The sequence below is a fragment of the Lolium perenne genome, chromosome 2, assembly GCF_019359855.2.
Source record: "Lolium perenne isolate Kyuss_39 chromosome 2, Kyuss_2.0, whole genome shotgun sequence".
Lineage (NCBI taxonomy): Eukaryota > Viridiplantae > Streptophyta > Magnoliopsida > Poales > Poaceae > Lolium > Lolium perenne.
Window position 1 is genome coordinate 84,854,288 of NC_067245.2, and position 20,249 is coordinate 84,874,536.

General features: G+C 45.5%; 1 protein-coding gene across 1 annotated transcript; it reads left to right on the forward strand.

Moving 5' to 3' along the window:
- The first annotated feature begins 14,778 nt into the window (after positions 1 to 14,778).
- On the forward strand, positions 14,779 to 19,766 carry LOC127333153 (G-type lectin S-receptor-like serine/threonine-protein kinase B120). Its single transcript, XM_051359480.2, has 7 exons — positions 14,779 to 15,836; positions 15,924 to 16,262; positions 17,535 to 17,651; positions 17,794 to 18,228; positions 18,311 to 18,548; positions 18,645 to 18,795; positions 18,884 to 19,766. Exons 1-7 carry the CDS (start codon positions 14,849 to 14,851, stop codon positions 19,202 to 19,204), a joined length of 2,589 nt encoding a protein of 862 aa, XP_051215440.1. The 5' UTR covers positions 14,779 to 14,848; the 3' UTR covers positions 19,205 to 19,766.
- Positions 19,767 to 20,249: the final 483 nt, after the last annotated feature.

The following is a 20,249-nucleotide window of genomic DNA, read 5'->3' on the forward strand; positions in this document are numbered from 1 at the left end:
TTTGAGTATTTTTACCAAATTACTTGCAAAGTATTATGGTTATCACTATTGCACAAAAATCAAAACCACTACTTTCATAACTATGAATATGACTATGTGGTGGGCAATGGAACCATGGATTGTGTTGATATGGTGGAGGTTCCATTGCACGGGTTTATATCCATCTAGGATTAAACAACAAATGTCACCAGTGATTCTTGTGCCGTAATATCCGTGTTAACCATAAGATCCGGAGTGGGACGGAGTAGTCAAAAGTGTTTCCACCTCTCGTTCATCAACGGATGCGCTTTACCGTAGTACACTTGTAATCCAAGGGGCAAGCTGGTGAGGCTGGGGAGTCCTAAGTCCCCACGGCATAGTCCGTAGTACACTTGTCGCCCGAAGGAGCAAGCTGGTGAGGCTGGGGAGTCCTAAGTCCCCACGGTATTGCGGTCTATGATGGGTTGCAGCTACCAGCGAAGGAGTTTGGTTCGATCCCAGACTGTCGTCGTGGTCGGGGTCCACCCTGAAATATATGGGAATAATGGGACCGGCGAGGACCCAGGGTCGGGGCATGCAACAAAGGGTGGGTGTTCGAGGTAGCGGAGGAACATGATTGGCTAGACCTTATACCGGGCCTCACACCGAAGGAAGTGTGGACGGGAAAGCTGCCCGGTTGGCACCAAGGTTAAGATCTCTTATGGGTAAAGCAACACACCTCTGCAGAGTGTAAAGAAGCGTGACTGTCACTCCTGTTCGGGATGAGGAACTGCGAACGCGGCCGGAAAGGAGCTCCATGAAGTTCTAGTAAACCGGTGAAGGCTGACGGACATAGCTCTTTGAAATAAAAGCAATCTCTTGAAGAAACATTTAACAAAACTTGCATTGGTATTAGACTTTCTGGTCTAATATCGTAGTTAGAGCATTAAACACCTCTTATCTATAATGAACTTGTTGAGTACGCTCGTACTCATACCACTCTTAAATCCCATGCTTAGATTGTCTGAATCGTCTGGAGGAGGACTGCAACAACAATGAAGAAGCCGAGATCATCGGCTATGATGAACCTGACCTCTCAGGAGGAGTTGAAGGCGTAGACTACCTCATAGTCTACGGAACCGGGGAGGCTTCCGGTGGAAATCAAGCCTAGAAGAACCGAGTAGTAGTTGTAACCGAGCAGCAAGAACTCTTAATATTTAGCTGCTCGAGGAAATAAATGTATCACTTAATGAGACTTATATATTGTAAACTAAGTTGGGTTCGCCTCGAACCCAGGAGTACCCCTCTTAGGACCCAAGAGGAGCTCCGAGACGATATGTGTATGTTACTTGTAATAATATGTGAATGAGTTATGGACCTGCTATGTTCTGTTGTACTACTCTGAGGGATGTAACATTTGCGGAATGGTACTTCGTGAATGTTATATCAACGACTGGCATACTACAACATGCAGTGGTATGCAGGGTCACCACAGCTAGCAACTAATTTTTTTGTGTTTTGTTTAAGTGCAGCAAACAAAGTAGTAAATAAAATAAAGCAAGACAAAAACAAAGTAAAGAGATTGGATTGTGGAGACTCCCCTTGCAGCGTGTCTTGATCTCCTCGGCAACGGCGCCAGAAAACAGTCTTGATGCGCGTGAAACACGCGTCCGTTGGGAACCCCAAGAGGAAGGTGTGATGTGCACAGCAGTAAGTTTTCCCTCAGAAAGAAACCAAGGTTTATTGAACCAGGAGGAGCCAAGAAGCACGTTGAAGGTTGATGGCGGAGGAGTGTAGTGCGGCGCAACACCAGGGATTCCGGCGCCAACGTGCAACCTGCACAACACAACCAAAGTACTTTGCCCCAACGTAACAGTGAGGTTGTCAATCTCACCGGCTTGCTGTAACAAAGGATTAACCGTATTGTGTGGAAGATGATTGTTTGCAGAAAACAGTAAAGAACAATTGCAGTAGATTGTATGCGATGTAAAGAATAGGACCGGGGTCCACAGTTCACTAGAGGTGTCTCTCCCATAAGATAAATAGCATGTTGGGTGAACAAATTACAGTCGGGCAATTGACAAATAGAGAGGGCATGACAATGCACATACATGATATGATAAGTATTGTGAGATTTAATTGGGCATTACGACAAGGTACATAGACCGCTATCCAGCATGCATCTATGCCTAAAAAGTCCACCTTCAGGTTATCATCCGAACCCCTTCCGGTATTAAGTTGCAAACAACAGACAATTGCATTAAGTATGGTGCGTAATGTAATCAACAACTACATCCTTGGACATAGCATCAATGTTTTATCCCTAGTGGCAACAACACATCCACAACCTTAGAACTTTCTGTCACTGTCCCAGATTTAATGGAGGCATGAACCCACTATCGAGCATAAATACTCCCTCTTGGAGTTAAGAGCAAAAACTTGGCCAGAGCCTCTACTAATAACGGAGAGCATGCAAGATCATAAACAACACATAGGTAATAGATTGATAATTAACATAACATAGTATTCTCTATCCATCGGATCCCGACAAACACAACATATAGCATTACAGATAGATGATCTTGATCATGTTAGGCAGCTCACAAGATCCAACAATGAAGCACATGAGGAGAGGACGACCATCTAGCTACTGCTATGGACCCATAGTCCAGGGGTGAACTACTCACTCATCACTCCGGAGGCGATCATGGCGATGAAGAGTCCTCCGGAAGATGATTCCCCTCTCCGGCAGGGTGCCGGAGGCGATCTCCAGAATCCCCCGAGATGAGATTGGCGGCGGCGGCATCTCAGTAAGGTTTTCCGTATCGTGGCTCTCGGTACTGGGGGTTTCGCGACGAAGGCTTTAAGTAGGCGGAAGGGCAACGCGGGGGGCCACACGAGAGCCCCACACGCCAGGGCCGCGCGGCCAAGGGCCAGGCCGCGCCGCCCTGTTGTGTCGACGCCTCGTGGCCCCACTTCCTTTCCCCTTCGGTCTTCTGGAAGCTTCGTGCAAAAATAGGACCCTGGGCGTTGATTTCGTCCAATTCCGAGAATATTTCTTTACTAGGATTTCTGAAACCAAAAACAGCAGAAAACAGCAACTGGCACTTCGGCATCTCGTTAATAGGTTAGTGCCGGAAAATGCATAAATACGACATATAATGTGTATAAAACATGTAGATATCATCAATAATGTGGCATGGAACATAAGAAATTATCGATACGTCGGAGACGTATCAACGAGCTAGTCGAGACCAGCTTCGTGGCGTCGCCGACGCCCGCCGTAGTCGCATGCGCAGAGCGCGACCTGCCGCCAAGGATGAGAAAGTCCGCAACCTAACGCCGCCCGAGCGGTCGCCCTCGTAGCCGCCCAGGTACAGCTCCTCGTTGGCAGAGCTTCTCGTTGAGGGGGAGGATGCTGCCGCTCCCGTAGGAGTACGTGAGAGGAGGAGGTCCGCGACGAGCTCGCCGGACTCCGCCATAGACGCGGCGGCGGCGGTCGGGATCAAGCTGTCGAAGACTACAGGTGTTGGGGTCGCTGTCGCCGTCAGCGCCTCGAAGCCGCGCCAATGAACTGGATCTCTGCTTCGTAGTACTACTCGAGTGCCCCAGCGATCAACTGTTCCACTAGTGATACAGTGATACTTCTAGCCGACGCAAAAAATACACCGCTGGAGGCACTCCGACGCAAACGGACGGTTTAATTTTTAGTATGACCGGACACGACGCAAACGGTCAAAATACGGACGTTTTTAGCATCTGTTTGCGTCGCCCCGCTGGAGATGCCCTTAAATCTACATTCTACAATGCGGCCACCATTTCAAACATAAATTGTACTACCTATCTCTTTTTCTTTTTTTTGAGAACTGATTACAGCCGAGAACGCGGGCAAAAAGCCTGCCCAGCAACGACCACCTAAGATGGTCGAGCCCTTACACCACAGCACCTCTAACTGACCCACCCCTACTAGCACACCATAACCGCCATTCTTGGAGTGCTGCCTCAAGGACCTGACCCACGGTGGAGGCAGAGCCCTCAAAAACCCTAGCGTTCCGCTCCACCAAGAGGCATCTCAAGATAAGCATGACGGCTAAAATAGACGTCTATCTCTATAAATAGACGTCTAAAATTTATCTAAATTTTGATGTATCTAGACGCTATGTATTATCTACATACATCTATTTGAGTGGCTGGTGGACAAACGTTTGTTCTATGTTGTCTCTAAGCGGGCAGGTGCACCCAACGCGGCCACCCGGATCCGGTTCGCGCTAGGCCATTTTTTTTATTTTGCAGAATATCATCATTTCGCCCATTTCATCACAAAGGAAAGAAAATAATTAGGAAATACTAACAAATAAATTCACGCCGATCTGACATGTAGAGATTATGATTTAGATTTTATTGCTATATCGGAGACGGGTAGGCGAAAATTCTCACAAAGTTTTCTCGACCGATTGTCAGGCAGGATTAACTTTCTGTGGTTTTCTCGTCCGCCTCGTGGTAGGTCTGGGGGCATTTTACTTGGCGTCCGCATAGACACCATGACTATTTTAGCTAGTTCAGATGGAGAGTACCACATCAAACTCGATATCCAGAACAAAGCAGACGGTTTCATTTGGAGTCTGGTTGCTGTGTATGGTGCTGCCCAAGACGCTTTTAAGGCCGACTTTTTACGTGAGCTGGTAAATCTCGCAAAGGACAATCTGTATCCGATTTTAATCGGAGGGGATTTCAATTTCATGAGATTTCCTCATGAGAAGAGCAAAGGTCTTTTTGATGGACATTGGCCTTTCTGGTTTAATGCTGTCATTGATAGCTTAGACTTAAGAGAGGTATTTATGTCTGGTCGACAGTTTACTTGGGCCAACAGCTTGCCTGAACCCACATACGAGAAACTAGATGCGTGTTGATGGATACCGAATGGGAGAATCAATATCCTATGGTGTCTGTCCGCGCACTAGAACGTATTGAAAAACTGTCTGACCATGCTCCTATCCTCCTAACCACGGGGAATCCTCGACCTGTTTGTAAACGATCGTTCAAATTTGAACTAGGTTGGTTACATCGGGAAGAATTTCATGAGATGGTTAAGATGGTTTGGGAAAGACCAGTCGGGGGCAACAATCCAATTGCGAGATGGAATAACAAGATGCGTGCTATGCGTAAACATCTCTCAGGTTGGGCTGCCCATATGGCTGGTATTCTTAAAAAAGAGAAAGCTCGCCTTTCAAATGTGATCGATGATCTTGAGGCCGTAGCAGAAGTGAGACCGTTATCCACGCAAGAGATTGATCTTAAGAATCAATCCAATGCACAGATGGTGAGTCTCCTTCGCGAAGAGGAACTCAAATGGTATCAACGATCCAAGGCCCAAATCATTTTGGAAGGGGATTCAAATACGCGATATTTTCATGGCTTAGCCAATGGAAGACATCGGAAAAAATGTATTCACTCTCTCATCCAAGATGAAGGGATCATTGAAGGACATGAGCAACTAAAATCATACATTACTAATTATTATAAGGATCTGTTTGGGCCTCCGGAGGAAAGTTCTTTCTCCCTAAATGAGGACCGAATGGACGACATACCCCAAGTTTCTCCAGAAGAAATGGCCTTCTAACTGCACCTTATTCTGAGGATGAGGTTCAGAAGGCAATTTTCCAAATGGAATGCAATAAAGCACCGGGTCCAGATGGTTTCCCAGCGGAGTTCTATCAAACTTTCTGGGATACTATTAAATTGGACCTTCTAGATTTGTTCAGTGATCTTCACACAGGACAACTAGAACTATTTCGTCTAAATTTTGGTGAAGTAATTTTGTTACCGAAGGTTAATGAGGCAGAAAGGATTCAACAATATAGACCTATTTGCCTCTTAAACGTCAGTTTCAAGATTTTCACGAAAGTGACCACCATTAGACTTAATACGGTTGCGGATCACGTCGTCCAACCTTCTCAGACCGCTTTCATGCAAGGAAGGAATATCCTTGATGGAGTGGCTGTTCTATATGAGACGGTACATGAGATGCATTCTAAGAAGCTAAATGGGGTCATTTTAAAATTAGATTTCGAAAAGGCTTATGATAAGATCAAATGGTCTTTCCTCCAACAGACACTCGGGATGAAAGGTTTTTCTCCTGAGTGGCGTGCTCTAATTTACGATTTTGTGTATGGAGGTAGCGTGGCAATTCGGGTTAATGATGACACCGGCCACTATTTCCAGACACGAAAAGGGTTACGCCAAGGAGATCCGTTATCACCGATGTTATTCAACATTGTAGCGGATATGTTGGCAATACTCATTGTGCGTGCTAAGTCTGATGGTCAAATTGATGGTGTGATTCCACATCTGGTCGATGGGGGTTTATCTATCCTTCAATATGCCGACGACACAATTCTTTTTATGGATCATGATCTCGAAAAGGCTCGTAATCTTAAATTAATTTTAGCAGCTTTCGAGCAGCTGTCGGGATTGAAAATTAACTTCCATAAAAGTGAATTGTCCTGTTTCGGCGATGCCCAAGATGATATGACTCTATATACAGAGTTGTTTGGTTGTGGGCAAGGCCAATTTCCTATTCGGTATTTGGGTATTCCGATTCACTATCGGAGACTTACTATTGCTGAATGGAAGATTGTGGAAGAAAGATTACAGAAACACCTTAGTAGTTGGAAAGGCAAATTGTTATCCCTTGGGGGCAGATTGGTACTCATTAATTCGGTACTAACAAATGTGGTACTGTATATGTTATCATTCTTTCTTCTGCCGAAAGGAATTCTGCATAAACTCGATTATTATCGATCCAGATTCTTTTGGCAAGGGGATAGCGAGAAAAAGAAATATCGATTGGTGAAATGGAGTATAGTCTGTAGTCCCAAAGATTAAGGCGGACTTGGAGTTCATGACCTCGAGGTTAAGAATTCAGCTCTGCTAGGTAAATGGATTTTTAAGCTTCTTACCGAGGATGGGATTGGGCAAACTATTCTTCGGAGAAAGTATATTGGCTCGAAGACGTTATCCCAAGTGGTTTGGAAACCTGGGGATTCTCACTTCTGGGCTGGTCTCATGGCGACAAAAAATATCTTCTTCCGCCATGGTACTTTTTCTATTAAGAATGGAGCACAAATACGGTTCTGGGAAGATGTTTGGTTGGACAATGCCTCCCTGAGTGAACAATATCCTACTTTGTATAGTATTGTTCGCCGCAAAGGTGATACCATTGCTACAGTAATGGCTACCTCACCACCGAATGTGACGTTCAGACGGGTTTACTTGGACAAAGGCTAATAGCATGGAATACTCTAGTTCAGCGATTGGGAGATATTCACTTATCCCCTGAACCGGATGAATTTAGATGGAATCTTCATGTAGATGGCACTTTTTCAGTCAAATCTTTATACAATGCGATCCTTCATTCTGATTTACCAGTTGATAATAATAAGAAGATTTGGAAGATGAAGATACCATTAAAAATTAAATTTTTTGGATGGTACCTTCGCCGAGGAGTTATTCTTACTAAAGATAATCTTGTTAAGCGGAATTGGCACGGAATTTCACGGTGTGTTTTCTGTCATCATGATGAAACCATCAAACACCTCTTCTTCCAGTGTAGTTTTGCGAGATCTATATGGTCAGTCATCCAAGTAGCGTCTACCCTATATCCCCCGACTAGTGTGGCAAATGTCTTTGGCAATTGGCTCCACGGTATTGATTCAAGGTTTAAGTTGCTTCTTAGGGTGGGGGCGCTATCAGTTATCTGGGCGCATTGGCTGAGTAGAAATGACAAGATTTTTAACGATAAAAATTGTTCTTTGTTGCAGGTCATCTACAGATGTACAGGTATTCTCCGTTCATGGTTACCTCTGCAGCGGGCGGAGAACCGAGACCTATTTACGGAGGTCTGTACACGGTTGGAGGCTACGGCGAGGGATACTTTTTCCCTACATGGATGGCGGCATAGTCTACGGATTGAAGCTCCACCCTCCCCTTAGGCGTTATATAATTCATCATTTCTATATGTATTTCGCCTTTTTCATATACTGTTGGTACCGGAAACTAGAACAGCTGTGTGCATCCTCGTTATGCAGAGGCTGGATGTAATTGCTTATCACAAGTAATAAAGCATCTTTTATCGAAAAAATGAACAATCACACAACAAGATAAATATCGAATGATCACCTCAACCATGATGGATCTTGAACTATGCCCTTCTCCCTAGGGGCATGTCAATCAAGTTAGTCGACATGATCATGTTCTCCTAGGAGAATATTTTGAGCTCAACTTCTTGTTGCTTGGTCTCAACTTCCTTGGACATTGCCAATGCATTGAGCTCTACTTCGTTTTCCTTGTGCTTTATCTCCTTAACTCTTGATCAGGTATTGCTCTCATCAATGTCAAGCTTCATTTTTTTTACATCACTGTAGTTTTTTATTTGTTCCTCCTCCCGGCGTTTCCTTCCCCCCTTCTTATTTGACACCTCCTTGTCGGCCATCAACCTCCTTCATTGTACGTATCTTGCAATTGAAGTGTTAAAGCCTCACACTTCAAGTCTTGCTTGGTTTACTTGTGCCTTCTTGGCTGACTCACACAGATGCCCCTTCATGAGCTAGGCGATGCCTCATCAAGATCGATCACGACTGATTCCTTGACATGCTTGCCTCCAACCAATGACTTCTTGTCAGCCTTATAGCCGTCTTGCCAATTGGAGAATTTTTGAGGTCCTTCCAACAATGCGTCAGTGTAAAGGGTGTATCCCCATGTGCAACCAATAATATAGAACTACACGTGTACATAGAAACATAAATTTATTTATAAAGGGGCGAAAATTGCCATGTCCTTGAAACCAACGCCACTCACGGGCCACAAAACATGGTCTGTTCCATTTGGAAAAGACGCCAATCTCTTTGGAATAGAAATTTATCGTGATTGCTCAAGTTGAATCTTTGGGAGATAATGGTATCATAATATGGGTCTTCCTTACCACCGAGAGAGACAATAATTATCCCAGACACTTGTGGTCTCAAAGAAAAACATTTTAGTTCTCCTCCAATGAGATGGTTCCGCATAATTCTCCCATCTTCGCCTCCCATGCGGGTCAACGTACATTCTTTCTCCACGACAATGTGATATGTACCCCCAATTGCCTGCAAGCGCACACTCTCTCGTGTTGCTTCGTTGAACAATAACATTTCATTGCATGGAACATCTATGCGCCATAAACAAAGGAGACACACGTTAAACTAATAGTGAAAAGGCTAAATAAATGATTACAAAGTTGTATGAAAAAATAGTTTGTTACCATTGAATCTTCAAACTCCTTCACACATGTAGACACTAAATAATAAGCCTGATGACAAGCTAGAGGCGCACTCACTATGGCATTTTTGGCACGGTGCCATATCTCCTAACAACAACAAAAAATCGAAATCAACATGTTCTACTAACAACAACACAAATCATCTAAAAACATCTACATAGCACATGTTAACATAAACCATATTAAACTTAAACTCTATTATGTAAAGGTGGATATTGAACATAGAACATCCTAAACTTAAAGTCATCAAGTCATAGGCAGGAGACACCTGCTTCGGGTCCCTCCACGTTCTAAGATACCGCTTCTCACCAAGAATGGGGATAGCGGCCCCCACGCGGGCACCTAAGTCTCCATCTTGTACATAACATGGAAACACATCTCATCTTCAATTTGACATCACCGAGAGCTAAGAAATACCAAATAAAAGTAATTATTATCAATGATAAAAATGATATTATCTTACACTAAATCCACATAATTCTGCAAATTCTACACATAATGTTTATCTGCACAAACTAGATACTAGCTACAATATACCAAATTCCACTAATTCTAAACATATATCATCTAAAATCAAGTTAAAACATTACACCAAATTCTACAAAAAAAACCACCTAATAAAAAACACAAAATTCTACACAAGCTCTGCCAAATCATATAAATGTAACTAGAAATTATTAAAAACTCCACCAGATCATATAACAATACCTAGAAGTTCTAGAGAATAACTATAATGAACTAGCAAAAAAAAATCAACACTACACATGCATCTCTAAATCATATAATTCAGCAATGATATCTAATTAATCCAAAGCATCTCAACAAACTAGCAAAAAAGAGGAAGAGGAAGGGGCACCTGACAAGTGACGATGCAGATGGGGTGGCAGAAACTTGTTTTTAAAAGGAATACGGTAGGGGAAGCCCCAACAATGATTTTTTTATACATAATAAGAACCCAACTCTATGTCCCTGCGAACTTGAACCTGGGTGGCGGCGGTGACTTTGACAGGAGGTGGAGGCTCCGGTGAGATTGGTGACACAGACATGGGAAGAGAGCAGCGGTAAGGGACAACGGAGGCACAAGGGCAGCGGCGAGGAGAGGGGGAGTGAGGGGCGGCGATGATGGCGGCGAGAGGAGGGACAGGGGAGGCATGCATGGTGGACATCAAAGAAGGGGCGATGCGGTGTTTGTGTGGAGTTATTAGGTGGAGAGAAAGAAAGAAAGAAAGAAAAGAGAGAGGAAACATGTGGTGTTCCGTGCGTACGTGGCCGGTTCTCCCCTCTCCCCTATTTTTTCTTCTTATTTTCAGTTAATTTAAATATGTTTTACTGATAATTACTAAATAGTATGATATCTAGTATTATGTCACAACTCCATACCACTGCTAAAAAATGTTAGTGTCATTGCAATTAAAATCCACGCTAGTGATATTTTCTGTCCAGCTGCACATGTGGATCCCACCCACTTGTGACTTGTCTACTTTCTTGACATGCTACTGGTATGGTATTAATGGTGACATACCAGGAAATGACACGCCACCGGTTATACCAGTGGCCTGTACACGAGATGCAACACCAATGTTACAGTGCTACCTATAAGCAATTTCCTACCATTGCATCGCTTTTTTTTTTTTACAATAAATCATGTATAAATACGAGAGAAAAGTATCTTTCAACTTGGACAATATGATCGGATTATTGTATGTCAAGAGAACCTTAAAGTCTATACGTCTTTATTTGGTGCGTCGGTTCCAAAAATAATTAGCATGAGTGAAGAAGTCACTCATGATATTTTTTTTTTGAGACAAATCACTCATGATATTTCATAACTCAACGAGGAGGATAGTGTTATTCTCACATCACCTTTTACAGAAGAGCAAGTGTTTGAAGCAATATATCTCAAATGAAATATAATAAAGCTCCAGGTCCGTTTCCCCGCAGAGTTCTATCAAAAGTTATGGAACATCATTAAGAATGATATGATGATGGTGCTCATGCAGTTGAAAAATGGGCAGATGCCATTATATAAGTTAAACTTTGGCGTTGTAACACTCCTACCTAAGAAGGAAGATGTGAATAGAATTAAGCAATACAAGCCCATTTGTTTACTCAATATTAGTTTCACAGTTTTCACTAAAGTTAGAACTAATAGAGTAACTGCGATTGTAGTACGACCTAGTCAATCAAATTTCATACATGGGAGGCTTATTATGGATGGGATAAAGTTTTGAAATTGATTTTAAAAAGGAGTATGATCAAGTTAAATTATCTTTCTTTCAGCAAGTTTTGCGTATTAAGGGTTTCCCATCGCAGTGGTGCGAATGGGTAGCTAGGTGTTCAGGGTGGAAGTGTAGGCATAAAAGTCAACAATGATATTGTACATTATTTTCTTCTGAAAGGGGATTCTGCTGTCTCCAATTTTGGTTAATATCGTCGATGATATGTTGGTCATCCTTATTGCAAGGGTAAAGGAGGATGGTAAGATTGGAGCCTTAGTTCCTTATTTAGTAGGGAGTATGATTTGTATTGTGCAATATGCGGATGATACTATCTTGTTTACAAAGCACGATTTAGCGAATTTCGTAAATATGAAGTTGATTTTTGGGAAATTTGCTACAGGACACTGTTATTTTCTGGCGTTTGCTAAAACACACTGCTTGATTATGTCTTTGCTAGGTACCATTATAATTCTATGGCACATTTGCCAGAGCACACCACCTGGCCGAAAATGGAAAGTTATGCATTTTATATTCAAAACCAATCATCCCAGGTAAAAGTGTAAAACTTTCTATTTTCGGCTAGGTGGTGTGTTCTGGCAAATGTGCCACAAAATTATAATGGTACCTGGCAAAGACACAATCGAGCGGTGTGTTTTGGCAAACGATCGAAAATAACGGTGTTCTGTAGCAAATTTTCCCTTGATTTTAAGTTTTTGAACAACTATCTAGGTTGAAAATTAAATTTCTTAAGAGCAAGACTTTTAGTTTTGGTAAGGCTAAGTAGGTCGAGAATAACTACAAAAACATCTTTGGATGTAAACTACTTATTGTACCTTTAAAATATTTAGGCATCCTTATTCATTTAGGAAACCGCTTAACATAGAATGGAAGCCGGTGGAGGATCGTTTTGAACGAAAACTAGCATCTTGGTTAGACAAAATGCTCTCATACGGAGATGCTATGGCTTTAATAAACTATGTTCTAACTAGTCTACTAATGTCCCTCTTGTTTTTCTTTGGGATACCCTAAAAGGTACTGAAAAGATTGGATTTCTACACGTCATGCTTCTTTTGGCGAAGTGATGAGCTGAAGACTAACAAAGTGGGACATTATTTATTGAGCAAAGGATGCTTACTTAGCTAGTGGCTATTTAAACTTCTATCCGAGGAAGGAGTGTGGCAGGAATTGCTACATAATAAGTATATAGCGGCAAAACTCTCTCGTAAGTGCAAGCCAAACCAATAGATTCTCCCTTTTGCAAGCCAAACAAGGTACGAACCACTCCCTCACTCCCTTAATTTCATAATAAGTGTTGGAGTTTTATTATACTAGCTATAGAGCAAGTTAAACTTTGGCGTCGTAACACTTCCTCCATTTTAGTTTACTAGTTCTACATGTATCCCTAGATCGTCAATTTGATCAACTTAATATAAGATATATATTACAAACGATATACTATTAGAAACTTTAGGTTTTATACTTTCTAATGGTATAATTTTTGTGTTATATAATTTATATTATATAGATCAAATTGACGACCTAGGAACACGTGCGTGCCAAGTAAACTAAGATAGAGGAAGGATCATTTTTTTTGTGCATACAGAAAGCTGATGACACAAACGACGGAGGTACCATAGAAATAACGTAAAGAAAGTAAAACTTAGTTCTAAAATGAATAGAGAGGAAATGGAATTTGAAAAAAGGGGAAATTTTAGTGTGGTATCCTTCTACACAATTTTGCATTGAGATTCTACCAATTAATAAATATAGTGAAACTATGCTACGCTACCATGAATTAGAGATAGTATCGTATACTTCCAACTTTGATGAGGGACCGGAGGAAGTGTACTTTATATTTAAATCCAGGTCTACTCGTTAGATGAAAAAACATCTGGATTACTCTAAAATAACATCCGACCTACCCGTAAGATACATATACATTTTTCATAATTAGCTAGAGCCGCATTCTCCCGTAGATTAGCCGTTGCTCATCAACGTGAACCATCTTTTCATCATTATTTAACTGGTAGGTATGTCAACGGCAATCTGGTTTGTCGCTGGGGCCGTCTTCAGTCCCAAACAATGTGAACCCGGAGGCCGGAGCTTCGCAGCTTTTTTTTTTTTTTTTGAACAGGGAAAGGTCCCGAAGGACCTAGGTACTGCATTAATTTAGAGCGGTGGCTTTACATATTACAAAGAGGACCTTTTGAAGGTTTGGAATTACAAGGCGGTCCTCAGAAAGTGCAAACAGAACCATACAACAAAATAAAGGAATGCAATCGGGTCCATCACCACCAAGCTCGCGTCGAAGCTCGCAGATACGACCAGCTGCTCCGCCGCCGGGGACTGTACCACTTGGGACGGAGCCTCCGAAGAACGCCGCGCTGCAGGAGCTGAAGGGCCTCCCCTCTGGCACTCCGGCCGGGAGGTTAGATGTGAGTTGACGCCGGCAAAGGATCCGGAGATCAGCCGCGCACGTCAGAGCTCGGAGCGGCCGCCTTTCGGCCATAAGAGTCGACAGCAGATCGGCGAGATGCCGATGAAGGGCCGCCGAGGATGTGCTCCAAAGGATTGCAACAGCCAGATTTCCCCATCGTACAGACCACCACCAAGCCGCTCCACTCCAATCTTCTGTACCATCACCTTGATGGCAAGAGAAGAAATCCAGAGTAAGGGATTGGCAGGGATCTGCCCGACACCAGAAGACGAGCTTATTGAGAGAGGAGCTCCGGCCAGAAACAGTCTCCGCCACCATCCACCATGAACATCGACGAGAGGAACTGCTTTTCCGCGCCTCAGCGCCGCTCGCCAGCGCCAAGAACAAGCTCCAAGATGGCATCACGCCAGTCTCCACTAGGGTAAACAACAAACATAACCTAAATCTAAACCTAAGTCTACTCTGTACAACCCGCACTACGCATCCCTCACCACGCCGGCCGGCAGCGCCGCCGGAGAGGATCAAGGAGCGAGCCGGGAAGTCACATACGACTCTCAAGGGGCGGAGACGGTGGGGAACGAGGGAGAAGAGTGTGGAAGCGGCGTCCTGCCGCTTTGGTCGTTTGTGTTTTGCTTCGCAGCTCTTTCCTTTCCATAGTTCTACACCACTTTTCAGTCTAGTCGCACTCGAACCACGACAAATTAACCTGATCAGTTAGAGAGGATTAACCTAATTAAATCACATTCAAAACCATGCGGCCTAATTGCTTTCCCCAATCCCCACGCGGCTCGCGCGCTCGCACACTTGATATATCCACGTCCGAGGAAGCCATTACCACCTCTTCTCCCCCGACCCCCTTTCATGTCTTGAACATAAGCCAGCCAAGACAGAAGCTCTCGAACCCAGCCGCCATTATCGATGCCTCGTGCTACTTCTAAAGCTCTCGCGTTGCTGATCTTCCTCCTCTATGTGGGCGCCCATGTCGACGCTGCCACGACGACGCTGTCGCAAGGTCAGTCGCTGGTAGGCAACGCGACCCTCTATTCGTCCAACGGCGCATTCCTCCTCTCTTTCTTCACGCCTCGCGGCGGCGACGGGTCGCGGATGTACCTCGGGGTCCAGTACGCCAAAGCCGTGGAGCAGACGGTGCAGTGGGTGGCCAACCGCGACGCACCGGTGAGCGCGGCTGCCTCGTCATACTCCGCCACCGTGACGGAATCTGGCGATCTCCAGGTGCTAGAGGGGGAGCGCGTTGTGTGGCGGACGGGCACTTCCTCGTCGGCGGGGAACTTTACGCTCACCATCGAGGACAACGGAAACCTCGTGCTGAATGGCGGCAGCGACGCGCAGGCGGTACAGCTGTGGCAGAGCTTCGACCACCCGACCGACACTTTCGTCCCCGGGATGAGCATCACGCTGGAGCGGCAGAACGACTCCGTCGTCGGGCAGACGCTGTTCAAGTCGTGGAGGAGCCCCGACGACCCGGCCCCCGGCAACTTCACGCTCGGGCAGGACCCGCTCGGGTCGGCACAGCTCTACATATGGCGCAGCGGGCAGGACGGCGGCGAGAACACCACGTTCTGGAGGTCCGGGCAGTGGGCGAACAACAACTTCGTGGGCATCCCGTGGCGGGCGCTGAACCTGTACGGGTTCCAGCTCTCCGGCGACCCGTCCAAGAGCAACGGCGTCATGTCCTACACCTTCAACACCTTCAACTCCTCGCTCTACAGGTTCGTGCTCCAGCCCAACGGCACCGAGACCTCCTTCATGCTCCTCGACGCCACAGGCGACTGGGAGGTGGTCTGGTCGCAGCCCAGCATCCCGTGCCACGACTACAACGTATGCGGCCAGAACGCCCAGTGCTCCTCCGGCGATCATGGCCAGGCCGTCTGCACCTGCCTCCAAGGTACAGAACTGAACACACTCCTCACAAAACGATCAACGGTGCTGCAATCAGATTGCACATTGCTTAACTAATTATGTAAACTTGCAGGTTTTGAGCAGAAATCCGAAGGAGTGGGGTGCGTGAGGAGCGCCCAGCTGACGTGCAGCGAGAGGAATGTCAGCATGAGCAGCGGCGACGACTTCGCCGAGCTCTCCGGCGTGAAGCTGCCCAACTACGCCGCGTGGGAATGGACGGTGAGCAGCGCCGACTCGTGCCGGCAGTGGTGCTTGGCCAACTGCACGTGCGACGCGTACAGCTACAGCAGCGGCACCGGGTGCTTGACCTGGAGCCAGGAGCTGGTGGACATCTACCGGTTCCCCACCGGCCCTGGCCCTGGACCTGGAGAAGGCTATGACCTCTACATCAAGGTCCCTGCTTCTCTATTAGGTACGTTTTCCTACTCCAACTATATTAAATGTTACAGTATCAGTTCTTAAGTTGGTACTTCTTACAATCAAAAATAAAATCTTGGTACTTCTGAATTAGGTTTGGAAAACTGAGTAGGTAGAAAACTGCTTGGTTCTTCAGGAAATTCCTGCTAGATGCGTACTGAAGAAAGTGTTCGTCTTGTTGCGCACTTGTGCCAAGACATCCCTGATTGACTTGGCTACATCCCAAAAAACCAGCCACTGTACTTGGCCTGTAAAACAAAACAACGACATTTTGTTCCTTCGTCAGTACGACTTTAGCCATGTTGAGAATTCGACAAGAATGAACAAACCACTGGAATCTTTGATTAATACTACAACTCAGTAAATTAAGCAGAAACGGGCAATGGAAAAGACAGCAGCTTACTAGTAGTTATCTAGTGTAAATGCATGCAGAGTTGTTGGGGTCTCATCTTGCGGTGCCTTCTGCAGTCAAACGGAATAAAATTCTCCACAATCCGTCGACGATCCAGTAGAAGATGGTTGCGAATTTGGACTGGTAAACAGTTACCGCGAAGAGTGAAAAAACGAGGAGGCTTTGTCCATTCCCTTATGCTTTTTTTGACAGCGATTTCCATTATGCTTTATCACCTGTTTTTATTCTGTAACGCATTACGGCATCCAGAAGAGTTAGCGGATTTTCATATTCGAACTCCTGCAAAAGGAGAATAAAAATGATACTGACTTGTGAATATAGGCAAGCCGTTTATGCCAGATGCTGACTTCTGAGGAAGGGTCAAAGCTTGTTCCGACAGCGACCTATTCTAAATTCTCCATCAACTAGGGCATTTTAAAAAGGGCAAAAATAGAAACAAAGTGAAAAACATTGTCATGTGCCTGCTTCATGAAAAAGACCTAACATGGTTTTGTCCCTTCATTATCTTAAAGAAGATTTGGATGAATCCGGCCGTAACATGGATTATACACTATCAGTATCAGTATATTGCGTGTAGCACACATGGAACATGCCTCATGGTCTGACCTCTCACGGACCATTAGTGGTGACATTTTCATATTAATTATCTAAGTACATGTGCGGCTTTGGATGACTACACGGGCGCACATGGTTTGCGCCTTGCACGAAGCTGACCGTTGAAACATTGGTCAAATTCTTGAAATGTTCTGCCGTCGTGGTCCGGTAGATTCGTGGATACAGCACATAACTGTATTCTTCTTCACTGTAGAGAATTGACTACTGCACATGGCTGATAGTTTTCTTTTACCTGACCAGATTCAGGCTCCAAACGGAGGCGATGGACGAAGGTTATTGTTAGCGTAGTGATCGTCGTGGCATTTGTACTGGCAGCGTGCGGCTTCCTTCTATGGAAATGCAGCAGAAGAATCAGAGGTGAGGATCTGGTACCTGAATTAAGAAGCAATCCTGAAGTCCCACACAGACGATTTCAACGATTTGCAAACCAAGTTTCTTATGTTCAGGTCAGCACAGAACATGATAGGTAGAGTTAACTAATTTGGTACATTTTGTGCAGACAAACTTGGTGTTGGCGGCGGTAAAAGGAAGACGGGAGCCTCGTTGATGCTGCATTCTGGCAGGGATGCCAAGAAGGAATTCTCAGGGCCTAGTCAGCCAGACCACGAGGATGCGGAGAATAGCGAGCTGCCGCTGTTCGCCCTGGAGACCTTGGCGGTGGCCACCGGCGGCTTCAGTGAGTCCAACAAGCTCGGGGAGGGAGGGTTCGGCCTTGTCTACAAGGGGACGCTTCCTGGCGGCGAGGAGGTGGCGGTGAAGAGGCTGTCGAAGACCTCCGGGCAGGGGTGCGAGGAGTTCAAGAACGAGGTTATACTCATCTCCAAGCTGCAGCACCGCAACCTGGTCAGGATCCTGGGGTGCTGCATCCAGGGGGACGAGAAGATACTGGTCTACGAGTACATGCCCAACAAGAGCCTCGATGCCATCCTCTTCGGTACGATCCATCTCGTACATGCATCACACATTGGTTGTGGCACGAAAAAGTTGCTTGAATTCTGACGACGTGCTTCTATCAGATCCGGCTAGGCGAGGGCTCCTTGACTGGAAGACGAGGCTGCACATCATCGAAGGGATCGCGCGGGGGCTCCTGTACCTTCACCGGGACTCAAGGCTCCGCGTCGTGCACCGCGACCTCAAGGCCAGCAACATCCTCCTAGACCGCGACATGAACCCCAAGATTTCCGACTTCGGCATGGCCAGGATCTTCGGCGGTGACCAGAACCAAGAGAACACCAACCGTGTCGTCGGCACGCTGTAAGTACATTATTACTACGCGCTTGCAGAGACAACAAAACTAGTGGATGTCCCGTGCGCATTTTGCTGAATGTTCTTGTTCCCATGTGTCTTCAGAGGCTACATGTCACCGGAGTACGCGATGGAGGGCCTCTTCTCGGTGAGGTCCGACATGTACAGCTTCGGCATCCTCATCCTGGAGATCATCACCGGCCAGAAGAACAGCAGCTTCCACCACATGGAGGGCTCGCTCAACATCGTAGGCTACGTAAGCTCCTGGCATCCTCATCAGTCGTCACCGTCAGCGGTGATATACTCTTCTTCTCTGAACTTATTGCTGACATGCCTATGTGCAGGCGTGGCAGATGTGGAACGCCGACAAGGGAGAGCAACTGATCGACCCATTGATCCGGGCGTCCAGCTCGGCCTCGGCGTGCCGCGAGGCGCTCAGGTGCATCCACATGGCGCTGCTGTGCGTGCAGGACCATGCCGGAGACCGGCCGGACATCCCCTACGTGGTGCTGGCGCTGGGAAGCGATAGCTCCCTGCTGCCGATGCCCAGGCCGCCCACCTTCACCTTGCAGTGCACGTCGTCGGACAGGGACACGTTCAGGGAGAGGGGTGACGAGTCCTACTCCGCCTCCGATCTCACTGTCACAATGCTTCAAGGGAGGTAGCTACACTAGACACAGATGCCATGCGATTGGGTGATTTAGCTTCTTGTAGAGATCATTTCCCCTTGCTCTGTACATGCCGCAATTTTTGTAACTATGTGTTCATTTGTGGGCTAAAAAGTTAACACCTAGAGTGTACATATATCAGGGTTATGTTGTCAAGCCCAACACTCTGCCTAAATTTAGATGTATACGGCTCTGTTTAAAATAGCCGGCTATAGCCTTTCGCGAGGCCTGCGGCTATAGCTAGAGGTTTTACATGCTAAAACAGAAATAGCCGCTAATAGCCCGGCTAAGGCTATTTAGCCTTAATTTAGCCTCATAGCCGCTAACTTCCCACTCAATGGATCCAAAATTATGGACAAAAATTTTAGTCGACGGATCCATTTGCTTGGCGAAATAGCCACCAAGCTCTAGTTATGTAATTATGGGCATAACTATGTCCTAAACTACATAATGATGTTGTAATATTTGGACAAAACTATGTATTTAACCATGCGTGAACTATTATGTGTATCTCCTATGTGAAGATGTTATTATGTTATTAATTTGTGAATTATTGATATATGTATGACTATATGATGCCCAATTTTTATTATTATTTAGCAAATCCGCTATATGGCTATAGCCCGACTATATCCTTTCATAGCTTCAAAAAAATTCACGGCTATCGGCTATAGCCGGCTATTTTAACAGAGAGCCAACTACATCCCAAAAGCCCGAATTGAAGTGAGGAGGGAAACTCTCCGTTATGAGCTGGTCGTAACCTCTTTAAGTGAGGTGGAACTAAACACATAGCAGTCTCACCGGACTATAGCAGCCCTAACAAATGTAGTCAGTCGGAAATTACTTGGCCTGGAGGGGGTGAAAAAATCCAACGGCGCACTGGATGGAGCTGCAGGAGCAAGGTGGCAAGGAGTATGCGAAGTGGGATGGAACCCCTCCTCCGCCAAAGTATACCCCGCCACTGAATAAGGCGGCAATAACTATTGATCTGTTGCTCAGTCTGAACTGTCACGGCTTTGGCAACAGTGCAACAGTGTGCGAG

Coding starts and splice junctions, on each gene's coding strand:
- LOC127333153 (XM_051359480.2), top strand. CDS start 14,849: ATGCCTCGTGCTACTTCTAAAGCTCTCGCGTTGCTGATCTTCCTCCTC. Junction 18,229..18,310: donor CCTCGATGCCATCCTCTTCG/GTACGATCCATC, acceptor TGCTTCTATCAG/ATCCGGCTAGGCGAGGGCTC. Junction 18,549..18,644: donor AACCGTGTCGTCGGCACGCT/GTAAGTACATTA, acceptor ATGTGTCTTCAG/AGGCTACATGTCACCGGAGT.